Source organism: Pleuronectes platessa, chromosome 14 (genome assembly GCF_947347685.1).
Source record: "Pleuronectes platessa chromosome 14, fPlePla1.1, whole genome shotgun sequence".
Classification (NCBI taxonomy): domain Eukaryota; kingdom Metazoa; phylum Chordata; class Actinopteri; order Pleuronectiformes; family Pleuronectidae; genus Pleuronectes; species Pleuronectes platessa.
This window is the reverse complement of record NC_070639.1, coordinates 20659796-20676140: the sequence shown is the minus strand read 5'-3', so window position 1 is coordinate 20676140 and position 16345 is coordinate 20659796. Positions and strand designations below refer to the sequence as shown.

At 41.4% G+C, this 16345-nt stretch overlaps 1 protein-coding gene across 1 annotated transcript; it reads left to right on the top strand.

Moving 5' to 3' along the window:
* The first annotated feature begins 5033 nt into the window (after nucleotides 1-5033).
* On the top strand, nucleotides 5034-8727 carry LOC128455880 (putative methyltransferase DDB_G0268948). Its single transcript, XM_053439831.1, has 6 exons — nucleotides 5034-5304; nucleotides 5399-5559; nucleotides 6407-6623; nucleotides 7122-7225; nucleotides 7334-7471; nucleotides 7949-8727. Exons 1-6 carry the CDS (start codon nucleotides 5194-5196, stop codon nucleotides 8043-8045), a joined length of 828 nt encoding a protein of 275 aa, XP_053295806.1. The 5' UTR covers nucleotides 5034-5193; the 3' UTR covers nucleotides 8046-8727.
* Nucleotides 8728-16345: the final 7618 nt, after the last annotated feature.

Sequence of the window (16345 nt, the reverse complement as noted above, 5' to 3'; positions counted from 1 at the left end):
TCAAAGTCTTTGCCTTTACCCTCTTCCACGTTGATGAACTAAAATATAATTGATATAATCCCCTGTTACGTAGAGAATAAAAGCATTCTTCAAGAAAACAGTAAAATCTTTAAAATGATTGTGTTTAATTAAGTGTTTCATTACAAATACCAAGTGAGGCAAAATGCAAGTGTTCCCAGTGTTCACTTAAAAAAAACATTTGCTCGATCTGGGACAAACAAACCTTCCTTTCTATTTGTTGTTTCAGTTGCACCAGTTTAAACTTCAGCAGCTCTGACTCTCTCTTCTCACACAAATACACACTCAACTCAAGTGATTCATTTCTATTGATGTCTCTTTTCACAATTGGATGTTCCCTCTTATAACAGGTTGTCAATGTCGCCAATGATTTCATGTGCATAGGTTTAACACATTACATAAGAGCTGAACATTCAAATAGGATTTAGAACTCATTTGTATTAGTCCCAACCAACAACTTTCCCTCCTGCTGTATTCAAATGAAAGAAGACTGATCAGAAGTAAAAGATAATATGTGGGTGTTAAGAGTTCAAATGGGAGCAAGTACAGTTTTTGACAGAGTATATTGATGAGATATTAACGTCGGTGATGTCAGACTCGGATAATAACTCACACTTTGATTATGTTTCCTCTCTCTGGTCAAACGCTGCTCAGGGAGTTGGAGCGACTTCAAACAGGAAGCAGGTCTGCTGTACACATGTTCTCATCTCCACTCACATGTGCTGAAGCTGAACGTCCTCCCTGACTACTGAGTTCTATATTCAGATATTCCTTATGTTACTATATGATTTTGCCCGAACTGAAATATCTATGTCCACTACTTTTCCACTTGTTTTCATCATGTAGTCACCTGATGATATTCTCTTTTGATGACCCCTAGCCTGGTTATTAATAGTTTGCTTTTATATTTACAAAAAGAGTTACAGCCCTTCTTAATTTTCCCAACAGCCTCTGAGCATAACTAAAGCAAACAAGGTATAAAACAGGATATGTATCGTTATGACAAGTGCGTTAGTCATGTTCTCTTAGAGGAGTTTTTCTCCGGTAAATTGAGTCGACAAGATACGCTGACATCTGGGTCATGTGTTTCCAGCAGGGAGAGCGAACCCCCCCCCCCCCCCCGGTGTCAGGCTCGCTTTCTGCAAGATTAAGACTCAAGGCCGGTGGGGCTGATGTCACTGCTGCTGTCACAGTCACAGCTGGATGTGAACTGACAGCCACATGTGACACACACAGTAAGTAGTGGTGTAAGTGTTGTAAGTGAAAGACACGATTCTCCAATTGTTTGTGGGATTAAGCCACCAAATATAGATTAAAACACTTTCAAATCTTATTTTAAATTTCTTCTAATACTTTTGTTTATGATCAAACATCATTTGACATTCAGAAGCACCTTGTGAGTAGCTATAAAGTGAATTGATTGTGATGTTTTACACTTTGATTAAAACAAAATGGTATTTGTAGAGGAGCAAAAGTTTTCTTGGAATTCGTCCCAGATATATGATAGATACAAATTGAGTGCTGCTTCTCCATGTTTACTGTAGCTTCGGAACAGGAAGCAGACGTGTCCCAGATGGTCTGAGAGGAATGGAAACATCATAACAAGAAAATGTATTTAAACACACAGGAAGCCAGTTTAAAAATCGGAGAACTGGAATGATGTCATAATAGAGACATCATTCCAGTTCTCCGATTCCTATTGTGTTCATTGAGGTAAAGCTTGGTTTTGTAATTGTGTTAACATGTTCATACAATCGTTCACTGCAGAACTTTTCCACTGTGGAGGTGGAATGTCATTCAAGACTTAATCTACAGTAAAGACTTGTTCTGTGACGTGGTTGACATCTTGTCTAGAAAACATCAAAAACAGATGTTTAGGGGCTAGAAGATGTTAGGCTGTTGACAAACAACCTTATGAAGGACACCATAGAGGTTTAATAATTGCTGCTTCAGGGTAAGTGGTAAAAAGCTTTGATAAGTGTCAAATATTTGCTTGAAAATCTGATTCCATGCATTTGATGATATCTTTGGAAAACCCTGCAGGTGTCAAGACAGCAGGAGGTTCTGTTATTGAGAGGGTCAATCTGGATGTAAGGACAATATAAACCCTATAGCTGATACTTTGGAATCATAGCCTGTTTAGAAAGTGATGCCAATACGGGAGTGCCTGAAACCTGTATTATCTCAATAGACCAGCAGAGGGCGACTCCTTTGGTTGGAAAAATAAGTAAATTTGTATTGAAGTCTATAAGAAAACTTCAATACAAAGTAAAAAGGTTCCCTGGGACTTTAGAATCTCAAGTTTCCGGTAGTTTGCAGGTGTGGGTGGGTGTGCAGTGACCTGGAGTTCTCAGTCAGGCTCCAACAATATGGTTATTTCTTGTTTAAAAAGACAAGATGCTGCTGATTAAAATTCCAAACTCAAGTCTTAGAAGCAGCAGCAGCTCACAAACACGTGGGTGATGTCGCAGCTGGTTTCCTCTTGTCCTGACGTCTTGTCTTATTTCCTGAATGTTGCCAGCTTTCTTCGAGGTGTCAGATTGTTAACCAATTCGCTCTCTATAGCTCAACTCATTAAAATTAAAGTTTTCTCAGTAACAACTGCAACACTCTTCACACGGTCGGACCAAGTTTGATCCTAACACTGAATACGGGAGATTGTGATAGTGGATCTTGATCATGGAGGAAGCCGATCACAACAAGTGATCACAACAAGATTGTATTCTACCACGAATGGCATTGACCTTCCTTCTGTCAAATCCACTTCTGTCTGACTGAGCTTCCTTAATGGCTGCAGTTATGATGTCAGGGGTGGCTGTGGTTTGCCTTGGGCTGTCCACCAGATGTCCGGTGTCGGATTTGCCTGAGCTGAAACCATATACATTCTTTTGTCAAAACACAGCTGAGCCTTGATCCCAGCCTCACAAAGCTGCTGCATGGCCACAGACCTTCTGTGATGTTTAAGTAAAGAATAAAGGTTTTGGGTTGAAAAATGGTTGGAGTGATAAGGATTGCTTTATATATCAATTTTAAAGTCACTTATTTAAAATAAAAACCAACAAAAAAACACAGACGATAGTGGTTGAAAGCTTTCAACACAACCCTAACTCAGTGTTGCAAACAACATAGAAGCAGGAGACAAATTCCTAGCATATTTGTATGCGATATACAAACAGCAGATAACATTATAGATGAACATTTTCCACATTTTCCACATCGGGCTTTTTCAAAGGTTTCTGAAAAGATGTCTGAAATTCCTTGAGGCGCTTTTTCTGTCAGTTAATTGCCCCCTTTTGCCAGAAAGGCTTTTCCCCCCCTTTGAATCCTCTTATACACTGTTGTGGAGCCTGAAGAACCAGAAGTGACAGAAATTATTGTTTTCACAACTGGATTTTCTCTTTTTTCTTTACGGTTCATTTGAGGATAAGTTGGAAAGTTTTATTTGTTACTATCTTCAGTATATTGTCCTCCCTGATCCCATTCAAATTTAGGACATCTACTGTACTTTATCTCTTTCGATGTTTAGATTCTGGACTGCATATGTTTTAACTCAAGCTGATAAAGTTGTAGTTGGAGAGCTTCTCCGATCTCTCTCTACAATATGCTAATACCACTCCTATAAATAAACACAGTTGAACAATTTGTCCTCACTTGACTTCGGCAGAATAACAAAAGCAAACTGTGAAACGCACCCTGTGAGGAGGAGTGAACATACATACCATTGTCACGGGGGCAAATCCTTTGGTGTATCAGCATTGCAGGAAGCCTTATGGCCAACACCTGTCCAAACAGATGAGATCAAATCAAATCAAATCCAAAGAGAGAGAGAGAGAGAGAGAGAGAGAGTGTGTGTGTTTGTGTGTGTGTCTGCCAGCCAACCATCCTTTAAATTTGTGGGTCAGTGGTTGAGGTTAAAGTTAGCGTCAAGGTCAATGTTGGGTTAGGGTTATTGTAAGCAAGTAGTGGTTATGATTATGCTTAGTTATGATAAGTCTCCTGGAAATGAATTAGATGAATTTATCCAAAAATAACCATAGTAAGTTTGTTTGTGTGTGTTTGTGTGTGTGTGTACAAATGCGAGTGTGCATGTGGTACTTCTTCCTAACTCTTATGTTAGAGCGATTGTAGGAACCTAATAATAATAATAATAATAATAATAATAATAATAATAATAATAATAACAATAACAACATCAACAAAACCAGCACCACCACCACCACCACCAACAACAACAACAACATCAATGTTGACATCCTCAGAAGGGACAGCCACATGTGCTGGCAGTAGATCTGGGATGTGGGACAGGCCAGACCACTCGTCTGTTGGCGCCGCACTTCAGTGTGACTTCTTTATTTTGTGCTATTTTTCATTCTGTTGAAGGTAACTTGTCACTTCTACTTTGTGCAACATGAAAATATGTGTAGTGTAATGACACTAGTGACATCATACTGCATTGCCATTAAAAGTACTTTCTGAAGACGCCAATAATACAACAAAAAAGACTTAGTACTTCTTATATTTAATTGACAACCAGATATAACTGATACATTGAAGAATCAAGATTAAAATTCCAATGATTATTATATGAGCAGTTTATTATTAATGTCCCCACAGCCCTTGCAGGAAATGGACTGAACTAAATTCTGCTGACCAGCAGCTGTAGAGGTTTATAAGCAGTGACTGTTAATAATTAACAACCTTAGTTAAAGAGTACCATGAGATTTAGAAGCCAACAGACGCACACACTTAGTTGCACACAACACGTCTTTGCAATACTATAGTTACACACTTACGTATCATACCTCAGCCACATCAATCCTCACCAGCTTGTTCTGACATCACCCATGAACCGACCCAGACCTGTGAGCTTTGCCTAAATGTGTTATTTTTATTATTACATTCAGGTCACTCAGCATTGTTGCACACAGAGAGGGAGCTGTCCCTTTAAACACCCTCATTATGAAACACACCACATACCAGCAGAGATAATGGAGCCTCCCATTTCCCTTGCACCCCGTTGTTTCCCTCTTGTGTGTGTGCGTCCATGCATGTGTGTATGTGTGTGTGTGGTTCTGAATGCCTGCCTGCAGACGAAATAGAAGGTAAAGTCGATTTTTTTTTAGCTCTTTATGAAGCTTATGATAAATCAGCTGTTCACGGAGGCATCAGTTAACAATGGCTCACCGTCTGTTTGAGGGCAAGAAGCATGCAGCTTCTTACTTAAAGTACAGGGTCTCCCCATCAGAACATCTTATACAACAGGTCCTTGGATTCCTGGAAAAACGGGTAAGTGCAAGTAGGAAGAGGATGACAGCCTCTGAAATATAACTACTGGAGGAGAAATGTTAAAACTAACTGCACAGCGATGTTATTTTGACAGAAAGCTCGTCCCTTTGAGCTGGCAGTGGATGTGGGTTGTGGCTCGGGACAGGGCACTCGGCTGCTGGCCCAACACTTTGCTTCCGTGGTGGGGACAGATGTGAGTCCTGCCCAGCTGGATTTGGCTGTCCAGTATGCCCTGGAGGCAAACATCACATATAGGTGAGCATGGACTAACCTGCAGTCAGGATTCATATTTTTAGGTTTTTACATGAGACCGTAGGTCAAAGGCTAATTCAAGCTTCATGGGTCTCTTTTTAGTTTGTTTGTTCCATGTTTACCTGGCTACAGAGGGAGGAATCAAGCCAACCATTCAAAAAATGCATGGCGAGATATCAAGATAACACCAACATGTTTTTATTTACTGCTCTGTTGAGCAACTTGGCGACAAGAGAGAACAATGGGAACCTTGTCTGGTGAAAGTCGGTCATGCTGTGAGGCCCACACTGCAGAACCAACATACAGTCAACCAGGGCCGGGTCTAGGCAGGGGCAAGAGGGGGCCTGCCCCCCTCAAATAAATGTTGTGCCCCCTCAAACTAAACAGGGTTAGGGTTAGGGTTAGGCACAATGCCCCCTCAAGATTTGTGGCTGCCCCCTCATACATGCCTGTCTAGACCCGGCCCTGAGTCAACTGAATAATAATCCCCTATGTATTGTTTGAAATATAATATATACAACACAAATAGTTAACAAAATTAATATGCAAAGCATGGAGCACATTGATTTAATAAACCCAGTATCAATGGAGTATTTATTCCCAGTATTTGAGATATTTTAGAATATCTACATTAATATCAGTAAAACCTGGATGGATACAAGGTGGAGTTAATCATGTATTGCATTTGGTGCACCATTAAAACTCAGAAATTAATTGTTTAATCTGACTTGATTTTTGTATGTAAGGATTCATTAGTTGTAGAATGTGGAAAGGCCCAAACGTGGTTTCACCTGGTGTGTGTGTGTGTGTGTGGAGTTTGATTCAGTTCCTGCTGCCTTCTCATCTTCAGAGAGTGTGCGGCTGAGGAGCTGCCGTTGGCTGACAGCTCAGTGGACCTGCTGACGGTTATGACTGCGTTCCACTGGTTCGACAGGCCACGCTTTCTCCTGGAGGCCCACAGAGTCCTGAAGCCCCGCGGCTGCCTGGCTCTGCTCAGCTACACCATGGACATGGAGCTCAGCTACGACGGCTGCTGCTCGCAAGCACTCAACCAAGTCTGCAAAGAGGTACACGCAGAGTGAGAGAGGTTACTGTGAATGTGCACATGAATACAATTTTCAAATGCTTTTCTTGTTATAGAAATACTTACGTGTCAGGACACATGATAAAGTAAATGAAAAGCATCTGTAGCAGCATAATAATAATAGTAGGGATCCATTAATAGTCATGAACTGTTCATGTATATCTGCATATTGAAAGATCAGAGTCCCACCACAAGCAATTGTGTTTATTTACCATGAGGACTGTGGGCTGTGAGTATGAGGACAGCATTTTTCCTTTAAGATTTAAGATTGCACATGTTCAGACAGGATTCATCCCACTGACACAAACCAAACAGGCAAATATCATCAGGGCAAATACAAACAACACAAGCAAATCACATTGCACAACATCGTCATCTAGTGGTTATTATTGTGCAAAGCCCATCAGTGGGTAAAACACCTGACTCAAGTTGTTTATAATGACATCAGTGAGTTGATGGACTCTTCTGATGATTTGATCAGTTTCATGCAGCTTTAAAACTCTACCGCTACCCTCACATTGGTCCCAGCACTATTGAGTTGTACCGGGCGGCGTATGAATCCATCCCTTACCCGGACAAGGAGTGGTGAGTGAACACATTCCTCTCTCTCAATTCTAAATATTAGTTTTCCAATATTTTATCACTTCGGGCAGTACAGTAGTCAGATGTGTGTGTTTGTGTGTGTTCCTAAAGGCAAGAGTGTGTGAGAGTGACAAAGGCCATGCCTCTGTCCGGCTACATGGGGATGATGGAGTCTTTCTCCAGCTATCAGATTCTGCTGAGAGCCGACCCGCAGAAGGCCGAGCAACTCTCCCAGGACATCTGTCAAAAGTAAATACTTATTCACCACACTATACACACGCATGCACATCACACATGTGTTTGTGAAAATGTAAAAAAGTACTGATATGATGACATTATCTCTACCAAGGATTTAACATTTCTCCCCTGTCTGGTTGTTTGTTGGTTTGTTGGTTTGTATCTTTATTTGTTTGTGAGAAAGAAACTTGCTGGAGAGATTTTTCATTGAAGAACCTATTGAATTTAAGTGATGATCCGAATCTCTAATTTAGTTTTTACTTAGGGAGAAATGAATATTTAAGGGACAGATATCTATGAGTGTGGGACGTTTGGTGCAGCTTCCTTGAATTTAAGGAGACTGTTGAGACTTAGGGGGAGGTTTGCACCATTCTAGTTGTTATATGACACGCTGAGAGATAAGATCTGCCACAGGAACAGGATGTTGCCCCTGACTTTACTCTCTGAATGACTCATAACACTTTATTTCCCATGCTCCTCTCTGTCCAGGCTGAAGTCTGTGATGCAGGTGACCTCAGCAGAGGCAGAGGTGGTGGTGGCTGTGAAGTATTACTACCTGCTGGCCTGTAAACCAGAGGAGGCCTGAGTCCGACACCTCTCACACTTTCAACACCGGCCAGCAATGTCGTGGACACAGGAGATCTATGTGTGAGGTTGTTTTATAAAATACCACTAGAGGGTGACATTCGAATCAAGACTCCATGTGTTTATTGTCTCTGCTTTCACTGTCTATGTTAATTTTGTTGGGCAGTTTTTCATGTGGCCTTCATCCACTTTACATAATCTCAGAGACGTATATTCTCTTTATTTGCAGACCACTGTAGTTTTATTTGCCCTGACTCCTCCACAATACTGATTTTGCGTCGAATCTTCATTTGATTTTATCAGCAGTAATTAAGATTTCAATGATAGAGGTGATGGGCCTCATAGTGGGATTCTTCTGCTGGAGACAGACACACATTAGAAACTGGCAGAGAGGAGGCATTAAGCCTTCTGTCTCATTGCCTGACTCCACTTGACTGATAATGGTGTTCTGAGTGGACGAGTTTGTTTTCCTCCGTATTTCTCTACACTGTGCCAGCAAGTTGTGCGTCCTCAGCTGTCAGTCACATGTTCTCAGCTCGACTGAGCCACGTTCCACCTGATGAAGAGCAGACTGGCGGCTGAGAGGCAGCAAGCGGAGGAGCTGAGGGAAGCTGCAGTGAAGCTGGATCACCAGGGGACATTCAAAGAGTCGGCTGATAGCTGTGGGTCAAACACCTTTCACTGACTACACATAATGTTGAATATTATTAATATCTCTTGGTACTTTACAAAAAAATTGTATTTCAACATTTCAGTTCAATAGTCAGACGACCTGAATGGAATTGTAAACATTCAAACAAACAAAACACAATGTACATGACCCTGTTTGAGTTGAATATGAATGTCGGGGCTTCCGGACACATGGAGGCATGTTGTGTTTTTTCTGTTGTTTGATTACGTCTGAATAATGACTCACCTTTGACTTCTATTGGAATGAATTCTGCTGCAACAAAGTTTACCCCTGAAACTCCAGAAGTGATTTGTGGACTCAAACACTACACCCACTCCTCCATCGGCATAATGGTGAGTAGAGAAGGAGGGTGACCTATCCCTGATACTATATACTGATTCCTTAGAAATAAGCAGCACGCACTCTTCAGTATTTTTAACCTCTGCTCGCTCTCCGCTCATAGTGCTGACGCTCACATTCACAAAGCATGTTTGAATTGCATCAGGGATTTGTTGAAGTACACAGACAATACCACTAGAGGGTGGTATTTGATCAAAAGTGATGACAAGTCTATGATTATTGCCACTGGTGCTTGGAACGTCACAATATAGCATTCACCAGCTCATACATTTTCATAATAAACATATATGACCCAATGTAATGCACTTTTGCCATGTTGTACACAATTGGTGAAAAGGTTTTAGAGAACCCTCAAAAAAAGTAGAACAGAACGGAACCAGGCAGAGACTCCAACTGATGGAGGAGCAGCACTGTCTACACCCCGGAACGTGTTCACATTGACCGATCTTCACAAAAATCAATACACAGGTGTATTTATTATTATTATTATTATTCATTATATAATTATGTTTTCACAGAGAAGTGAAGAGAAATGATGTGGACTGTTATCAACAGCTCTGTGGGAGATTATCGCCTTGAATATTAATTCAGGCTTTTTAACATGGAGCCGGCCACTAGTGGCCATCCAGTGAACTGCAGTTTTTCACAGGATGTTGCCCAATCGTTTAAAGGCAGATTTAATGCCTTTATCAAAATGAGTGATGCTCCGGTCCTATAATGTGCTTTGAAGTTCTTGACCTTTAGTTGTCATCCCTCCTCTCTTACCTTGCTGGACATCTCCTCAAAACCCACAAGTTTGCTACGGAGCCGAGACAGACGCATCATCAGGTAATTTACCCAACTGTATGTTCCCTCCTGCTTCTCTTCTTCCACCATCATCATCATAATAGTTTGCTGGTACCTGCTTGCAAAAAAGGCTTCACCAGGGGCCTAAAGTCTCTGATTTGAAGCCCTGATCCACGAATTATTCCCTGGTAATTGGTAAAACTTTTTAAAAAATCCTATCCCACAATGTCAAAAGACAGTGACAAAATAACTCCCTGGATCCACCCCTTTGTCTGTGTAACCGTACATTTTCCCAGTGTTAGAAGATAAAGATATAAGAGACTGACTTTATTTATTCAGCTATTGATGAGAATTATATAACGATACTTATTGATATCGTTTTATTGCCTAGCTCCCTGTTCTATTTGCAAACTTTGGCTATGATCTTTGTCCACTTAAGTCCAAGGGCTGAGTGATACATCAAGAAAGGACACAGCACAGGCTTTGGCCCTGATGCCTTTAATGGCGTCTGCCACGTCTATTACATCTCTTTTGCATCCTGACTTGTATATATGTTTTTCATGTTATCAACATTTCTGCACATTTTCATCAGGAACCGGTTGGAAAAGTTCCAGACAGTGTCCGTAGCAACTGACACAGACATTTCAGTTCTCATGTACATGTCTGAAAGCAACTAGATCTGCATATCGTGTCAGTGTCATTGGTTACACTAAATGTTTCAATGATTGTTTCAAGCCTGATTTACCTGACTTAAGTGTGACGCCGGATCTTTCCCGAAACGTCTTTTAGTTTTGGTTTCAACTCTGTCCATATGTTTGTTTCCTTGGTCCCATTAGACGGATCGTCACCGACTTCTGATAAATTTGCAGAAGGCCGAGGACAGCGAAATCTTCAAGCTCAAGATGCAAACGGCGGCCATCATTCATGACTGCGTGGTCAGGCTGCTGAACCACCGAGACAAAGAGTCTGTAGAGTGTCTGTGTGACCTGCTCACCACCATGGGCAAGGTCCTTGACTTAGAGGAGGCCAAGGTGAGCTGGAAGTAGTACATTTGACATAAATCCTAAATTTATTTTATTACGGTCTTAGAAAAGGTCTGAAGGGCTACAGATTGAAAGCTTCGAATATAATCTAGAGGATAATATGCGGCTGGTTTCCCTTTCCAAAACTAAATATTAAGAGAAATGCGTTGTTTGCAGGGATGAAGATGTGATGTGAACTTTTTGTCAGCAGTGTCTGGTAGATTGAATGGAGACATGCTGAACATGAACTTCATGTCTCAAATTAACCACTCTCCCTCTGTGTCTCACCAGCCTCAGATGGATGAGTATTTTATCCAGATTGAAAAGATCGTCGAAGAGGGGAAAACTTCATCTCAAATACGATTAATGTTGCAGGCTATTATAGACCTGAGATTGGTGAGTCCTCTGTTTATGCCAAAATGTATCTAGGACTGTGTGATAAAACCCACACATGCTCCTAAATTCTCTGATCTGTCAAAGATAAAGAGCAATGAAATCTGTTTAACACTGATTCAGGTTTGAAGTCATTGTGGTTCTGAACATTTTTTTTTCTTCAGCACAACTGGGTGTCCAGAGAACCCGAGCAGGGTCCGAAAGTGCAACAACAACTGCTCTCCAATGACACCGGGAGACAGCCAGGTCAGTCCTGCAGTCTAAATCCTCTTTAAGGTTTAGAATCACATCGACACAGCTATAGTGACTCAGGAAACCAGTCTGTAGACTTCCTGTCCATATAACCTGCAGAGATGCTTTCAGGCCCAACAGCAGACAGGAAGCCCCCTCACTCCCTCCCATCTGCTAGCTGAGCTATAATATTTCATCTTGTAACGCAGCATGCCACAGAAACTGTCAGAAATGTCACTCCGTCTGCCACTTTCACAGCCGTCTGAATGCACTGTATTTCCTGTGAACTAATCTTAAACCTATATTTCCCTGTTCGTTTTTTTTTTTGTTTTTTGTGTGGGTGTGTCTCCGCAGATCCAAGTGAGCAGAGAGATCAGCTTGTGAAGTACGAGGAGCCCTGGACCACTGTGCCTAATAGGACCAAAAGAAGGACCAGAGACTCCAAGAATATCCGGAAGGTCTCCAAGGTGAGATGAGCTGTCTGAGGCTTTGACACAGATCTTACCATTCTACGTTTTTCAAACCTTCTACTGTGAGGATTGTATAAATGCACTGCATACAGGAGACGTGAAGCTGCTATTTACTTTCTGTCCCTAATAGTTGATTTGCTCATATTTCTACATTGGAATCACAAAAACAATGACAAACAATTACCATGTGGTAACTGGTCGTGTTCCATGGAAACTTAAATCGGTGTCAGACGTGACGGCCGGGTAAAATCTGGAGGATTGGCTACAGACTTCAAACATTTAAATTACTTTGAAAATGTACATTTATTTTTTTTCAGAACAACTGGGTGTCCAGAGGACCCAGGCAGGGTCCGCTAACCATTGTCCACAAGGAGGCAATTAAAGAGAAGGAGCAACCGAGAAAAGTGGACGAGAAGATCCAGCAGGGCCCCTGGGCTCAAGTCCCATTGGTGAAGGGCAGTGGTGGAGGAGCCAAGGCCGGTGACTCAGGTGAGGTCACACCACATGACTTTCAAACCTATCAGATCACTGTGCAGTTCACACTTCATGACCTGCTGATCAGGAGTCGTGTCCCTGTTTGGAGTTCATACTACAACACTTAACGATGGAAGGGTGTCACTCACTTCACAATGTTTCGGCTGCTCCGCTCTTTTTAGCTGTAGTTGTCACTGATTCATCTAAGATATGAAGCTTGTTAGAAATCTGGGGGTCTGATAGTCTTTCATATCTATTACATTTTACCAGAATTTCCTTCATTATGTTCTTAAAAAGGTTTTAAATTGAACTTGATGAAACCCTGATATAAAACAGTAACTTACAGCATATCCTGTACATGGAGTCAGGTGAAGCATCTTCCTCTTAATGTCTGGACCTTGACTCTGATCACCCACAATCGTTATTTTTCACTTTTCTCTCTTTTAACGTTTCATCTCTGCAGGGCTCAACTGCTTCTCAGCGCTGCAGTCCAGCCCCTCACCACAACCCTCCACCCCTCCTCAAGAGAAGGCAGACTTCGACGGAAGGTATGAGATGACAACGCTGTCTGATTTGAAGGATCCTGTTGGTGTTAGGTTTCTCTGAAACTTGAGGAGAGTGTCTCTGTGATTTTGATATTTATCTTTTCTGCTAGCAGGATATTTTTAACTTTGATTAACTAGAATCCATTAATTTAAAAATAAATCAGTTATTAGGGTTTTGTTTTGCTTCTGTTTAGGTCAGTGATAATAATTTTGTAGTAGGTTCCAAATTGGTGGAAAAGCTTGATATTCAGAGTTTCTCATTTACACTGCCATCCTTCCTGACTCTTTGTTTATTCGTCCCCCACGCAGAAGAGGCAATAAGAACAGGAACCGTAGGAATCGCCTCTACAATCTGCTGCACAATGCGCCTGCTTTGTCTCAGCCTGATCCGTTGACCTGGGGAACCAGTTCGAAGGAGCTGCTGGAGAGTCCAGCCCCGGAGGAGCTGGAGCATGAGGGAGCCATGCCACGCAGACCGAGTGTCTACGAGTGGTATTGGTGATAGCCAATTACCTTTCTGGCCACTTACGCCGCCCCGCCCCCATGCCCTGGAGCAGACCGTTGACAGTGCCCCTCAATTGCATCGCTCAGGGCGGGGGGCGTGGCGGCGTTCTGAGGGACAGCTGGCGGGTCAGGGATGAGATGGGCGCCACCTAGTGTCTAAACCGAGAAGTACAATACAGTGGGCAATAGTCCATTACATTACAATTCATTTAGCTGACGCTTTAATCCAAAGCGATTCACAATCAATGCATTCAAGGGTACCCGAGGGAACAAACCCCGAACAACAAGAATCAAGAAAGTACAATTTCTTCAAAAATGGAGCAAAACTACATAGTGCTATAATTAAGTTTCATTTAAGTGTTACTAAATTGCTAGTTTAAAAAAAAATATTTAATTTTTTTATTTTTTTAATTTATTATTATTATTTTTTTTTTTTTTTGAGGCGGGCCAATTTAAAATGGATGGGGGGCCGCCGATGGCCCGCGGGCCGTAGTTTGGACACCCCTGGTCTACGAACTTAAACCTGATGAAGCTGGTTTGAGGTGAAATGGACAGAAGGTGAAAGAAAAGCAAACATGGAAGTATAAGAACGTCTTCGGCTGCTTGATGTGACAACAATTTCAAGAAGCCAACATTCTGTTCCTCGAGAAGATCCCACGATTCCTTCCTTTTACATTTTCCAATATTTGGTCTTAATTTTAGAAAAGCTGTGAACCTTTAAATATTTTTCTCTACAAGACTTTTATTAAATGATCCTAGATGAGTCTTTGAGGAGAATTTCTCTGTGTTGTGGTGACAGAGCTGAGACGGATCTTGCTTCTTCTGCTCCAGAAGAGTCTCGGTGGAGAATCATTCTCAGACATCTCCACACTTGCTTTCCAAGATTGTCACTGATCTCTTTGATCGTCTGCTCCTCTAATCTCTGATTCCAGACAGGTGTTCAGGGGAAACTTAAACCAGAGGTCACAATGTTTGCTTGAATCCACTTTTTAAACTTCTTTTAACAGCTACATTTGAACACAAACCATTCAGATCCACGTGTGAATGTGTGTGAATAAACACTCAACATACGTCTAACAGAGCACAGGCAAATCACCACTGACACGCAGGCTCAGGGTGAGATGATCTGAAGAGGACACTGCCTGTAGCTCTGTGACTTGGCAGGAAACCAGTAGCACTAACACCACTCACTTTCCTGGGAGGCACCAAAGAGTGGAAAACATCCAGTCACCTTCAATAACCTCCGATGATCTGTGCATAAGGAAAAAAATGTTCCTCAGGATGACTTGTGCCTGTTGGTACATTTTTTTCAACCCATGACATGTTATTCCAGAGAACCATCTCTCAGGTGAGGTATCAATAGCCACTTTGCAGGATTTCCAACTGAAACTTAGCTCTCACTTCTCTATTCACATGGCCTTAGTGTCTCAGAGTGTGTGTGCCCTGCATGTTTGTCATGTTTTACACAAGTCCTCCCTTTTTATCATGTGACAGAGATACAGATGTGGTGGTAGAGATTTTAAAGGGTTCCATAACTGTACTGTCTGGACCTGGCAGCACTATGGGCTGGCGACATCTTCTATTGGCCGAATCACTCACCTGATCTCAGTGCAGCTTTGTGTTGGAGTTGGTGGAGAGCAGAACAATGTGAAGAGCTGAATGAGGCTCTAGTGGAAGATAATCACCAGGGAACATTCAAGGAGAGTCTGCTGATGTCTGAGGGTCCAACACTTCAAACAGTCACAGACTGCAAAAGATTTTTCCACATATTAAATATTCTTGATATCTATAAATATTTAATTAAACATTTTATCATTTCACTTTGCTTTTCAAAGTCTTTGCCTTTACCCTCTTCCACGTTGATGAACTAAAATATAATTGATATAAATCCCCTGTTACGTAGAGAATAAAAGCATTCTTCAAGAAAACAGTAAAATCTTTAAAATGATTGTGTTTAATTAAGTGTTTCATTACAAATACAAAGTGAGGCAAAATGCAAGTGTTCCCAGTGTTCACTTAAAAAAAAATTTGCTCGATCTGGGACAAACAAACCTTCCTTTCTATTTGTTGTTTCAGTTGCACCAGTTTAAACTTCAGCAGCTCCGACTCTCTCTTCTCACACAAATACACACTCAACTCAAGTGATTCATTTCTATTGATGTCTCTTTTCACAATTGGATGTTCCCTCTTATAACAGGTTCTCAATGTCGCCAATGATTTCATGTGCATAGATTTAACACATTACATAAGAGCTGAACATACAAATAGGATTTAGAACTCATTTGTATTAGTCCCAACCAACAACTTTCCCTCCTGCTGTATTCAAATGAAAGAAGACTGATCAGAAGTAAAAGATAATATGTGGGTGTTAAGAGTTCAAATGGGAGCAAGTAAAGTTTTTGACAGAGTATATTGACGCGATATTAACGTCGGTGATGTCAGACTCGGATAATAACTCACACTTTGATTATGTTTCCTCTCTCTGGTTAAACGCTGCTCAGGGAGTTGGAGCGACTTCAAACAGGAAGCAGGTCTGCTGTACACATGTTCTCATCTCCACTCACATGTGCTGAAGCTGAACGTCCTCCCTGACTACTGAGTTCTATATTCAGATATTCCTTATGTTACTATATGATTTTGCCCGAACTGAAATATCTATGTCCACTGCTTTTCCACTTGTTTTCATCATGTAGTCACCTGATGATATTCTCTTTTGATGACCCCTAGCCTGGTTATTAATAGTTTGCTTTTATATTTACAAAAAGAGTTACAGCCCTTCTTAATTTTCCCAACAGCCTCTGAGCATAACTAAAGCAAACAAGGTATAAAACAGGATATGTATCGTT

Excerpts from the sequence above, each read along its gene's own strand:
- LOC128455880 (XM_053439831.1), top strand. The coding sequence starts at position 5,194 with ATGGCTCACCGTCTGTTTGAGGGCAAGAAGCATGCAGCTTCTTACTTA. Across the intron at positions 6,624-7,121 it reads TCAACCAAGTCTGCAAAGAG|TTTCATGCAGCTTTAAAACT; the intron begins GTACACGCAGAG and ends TGATTTGATCAG. Across the intron at positions 7,226-7,333 it reads CCTTACCCGGACAAGGAGTG|GCAAGAGTGTGTGAGAGTGA; the intron begins GTGAGTGAACAC and ends GTGTTCCTAAAG.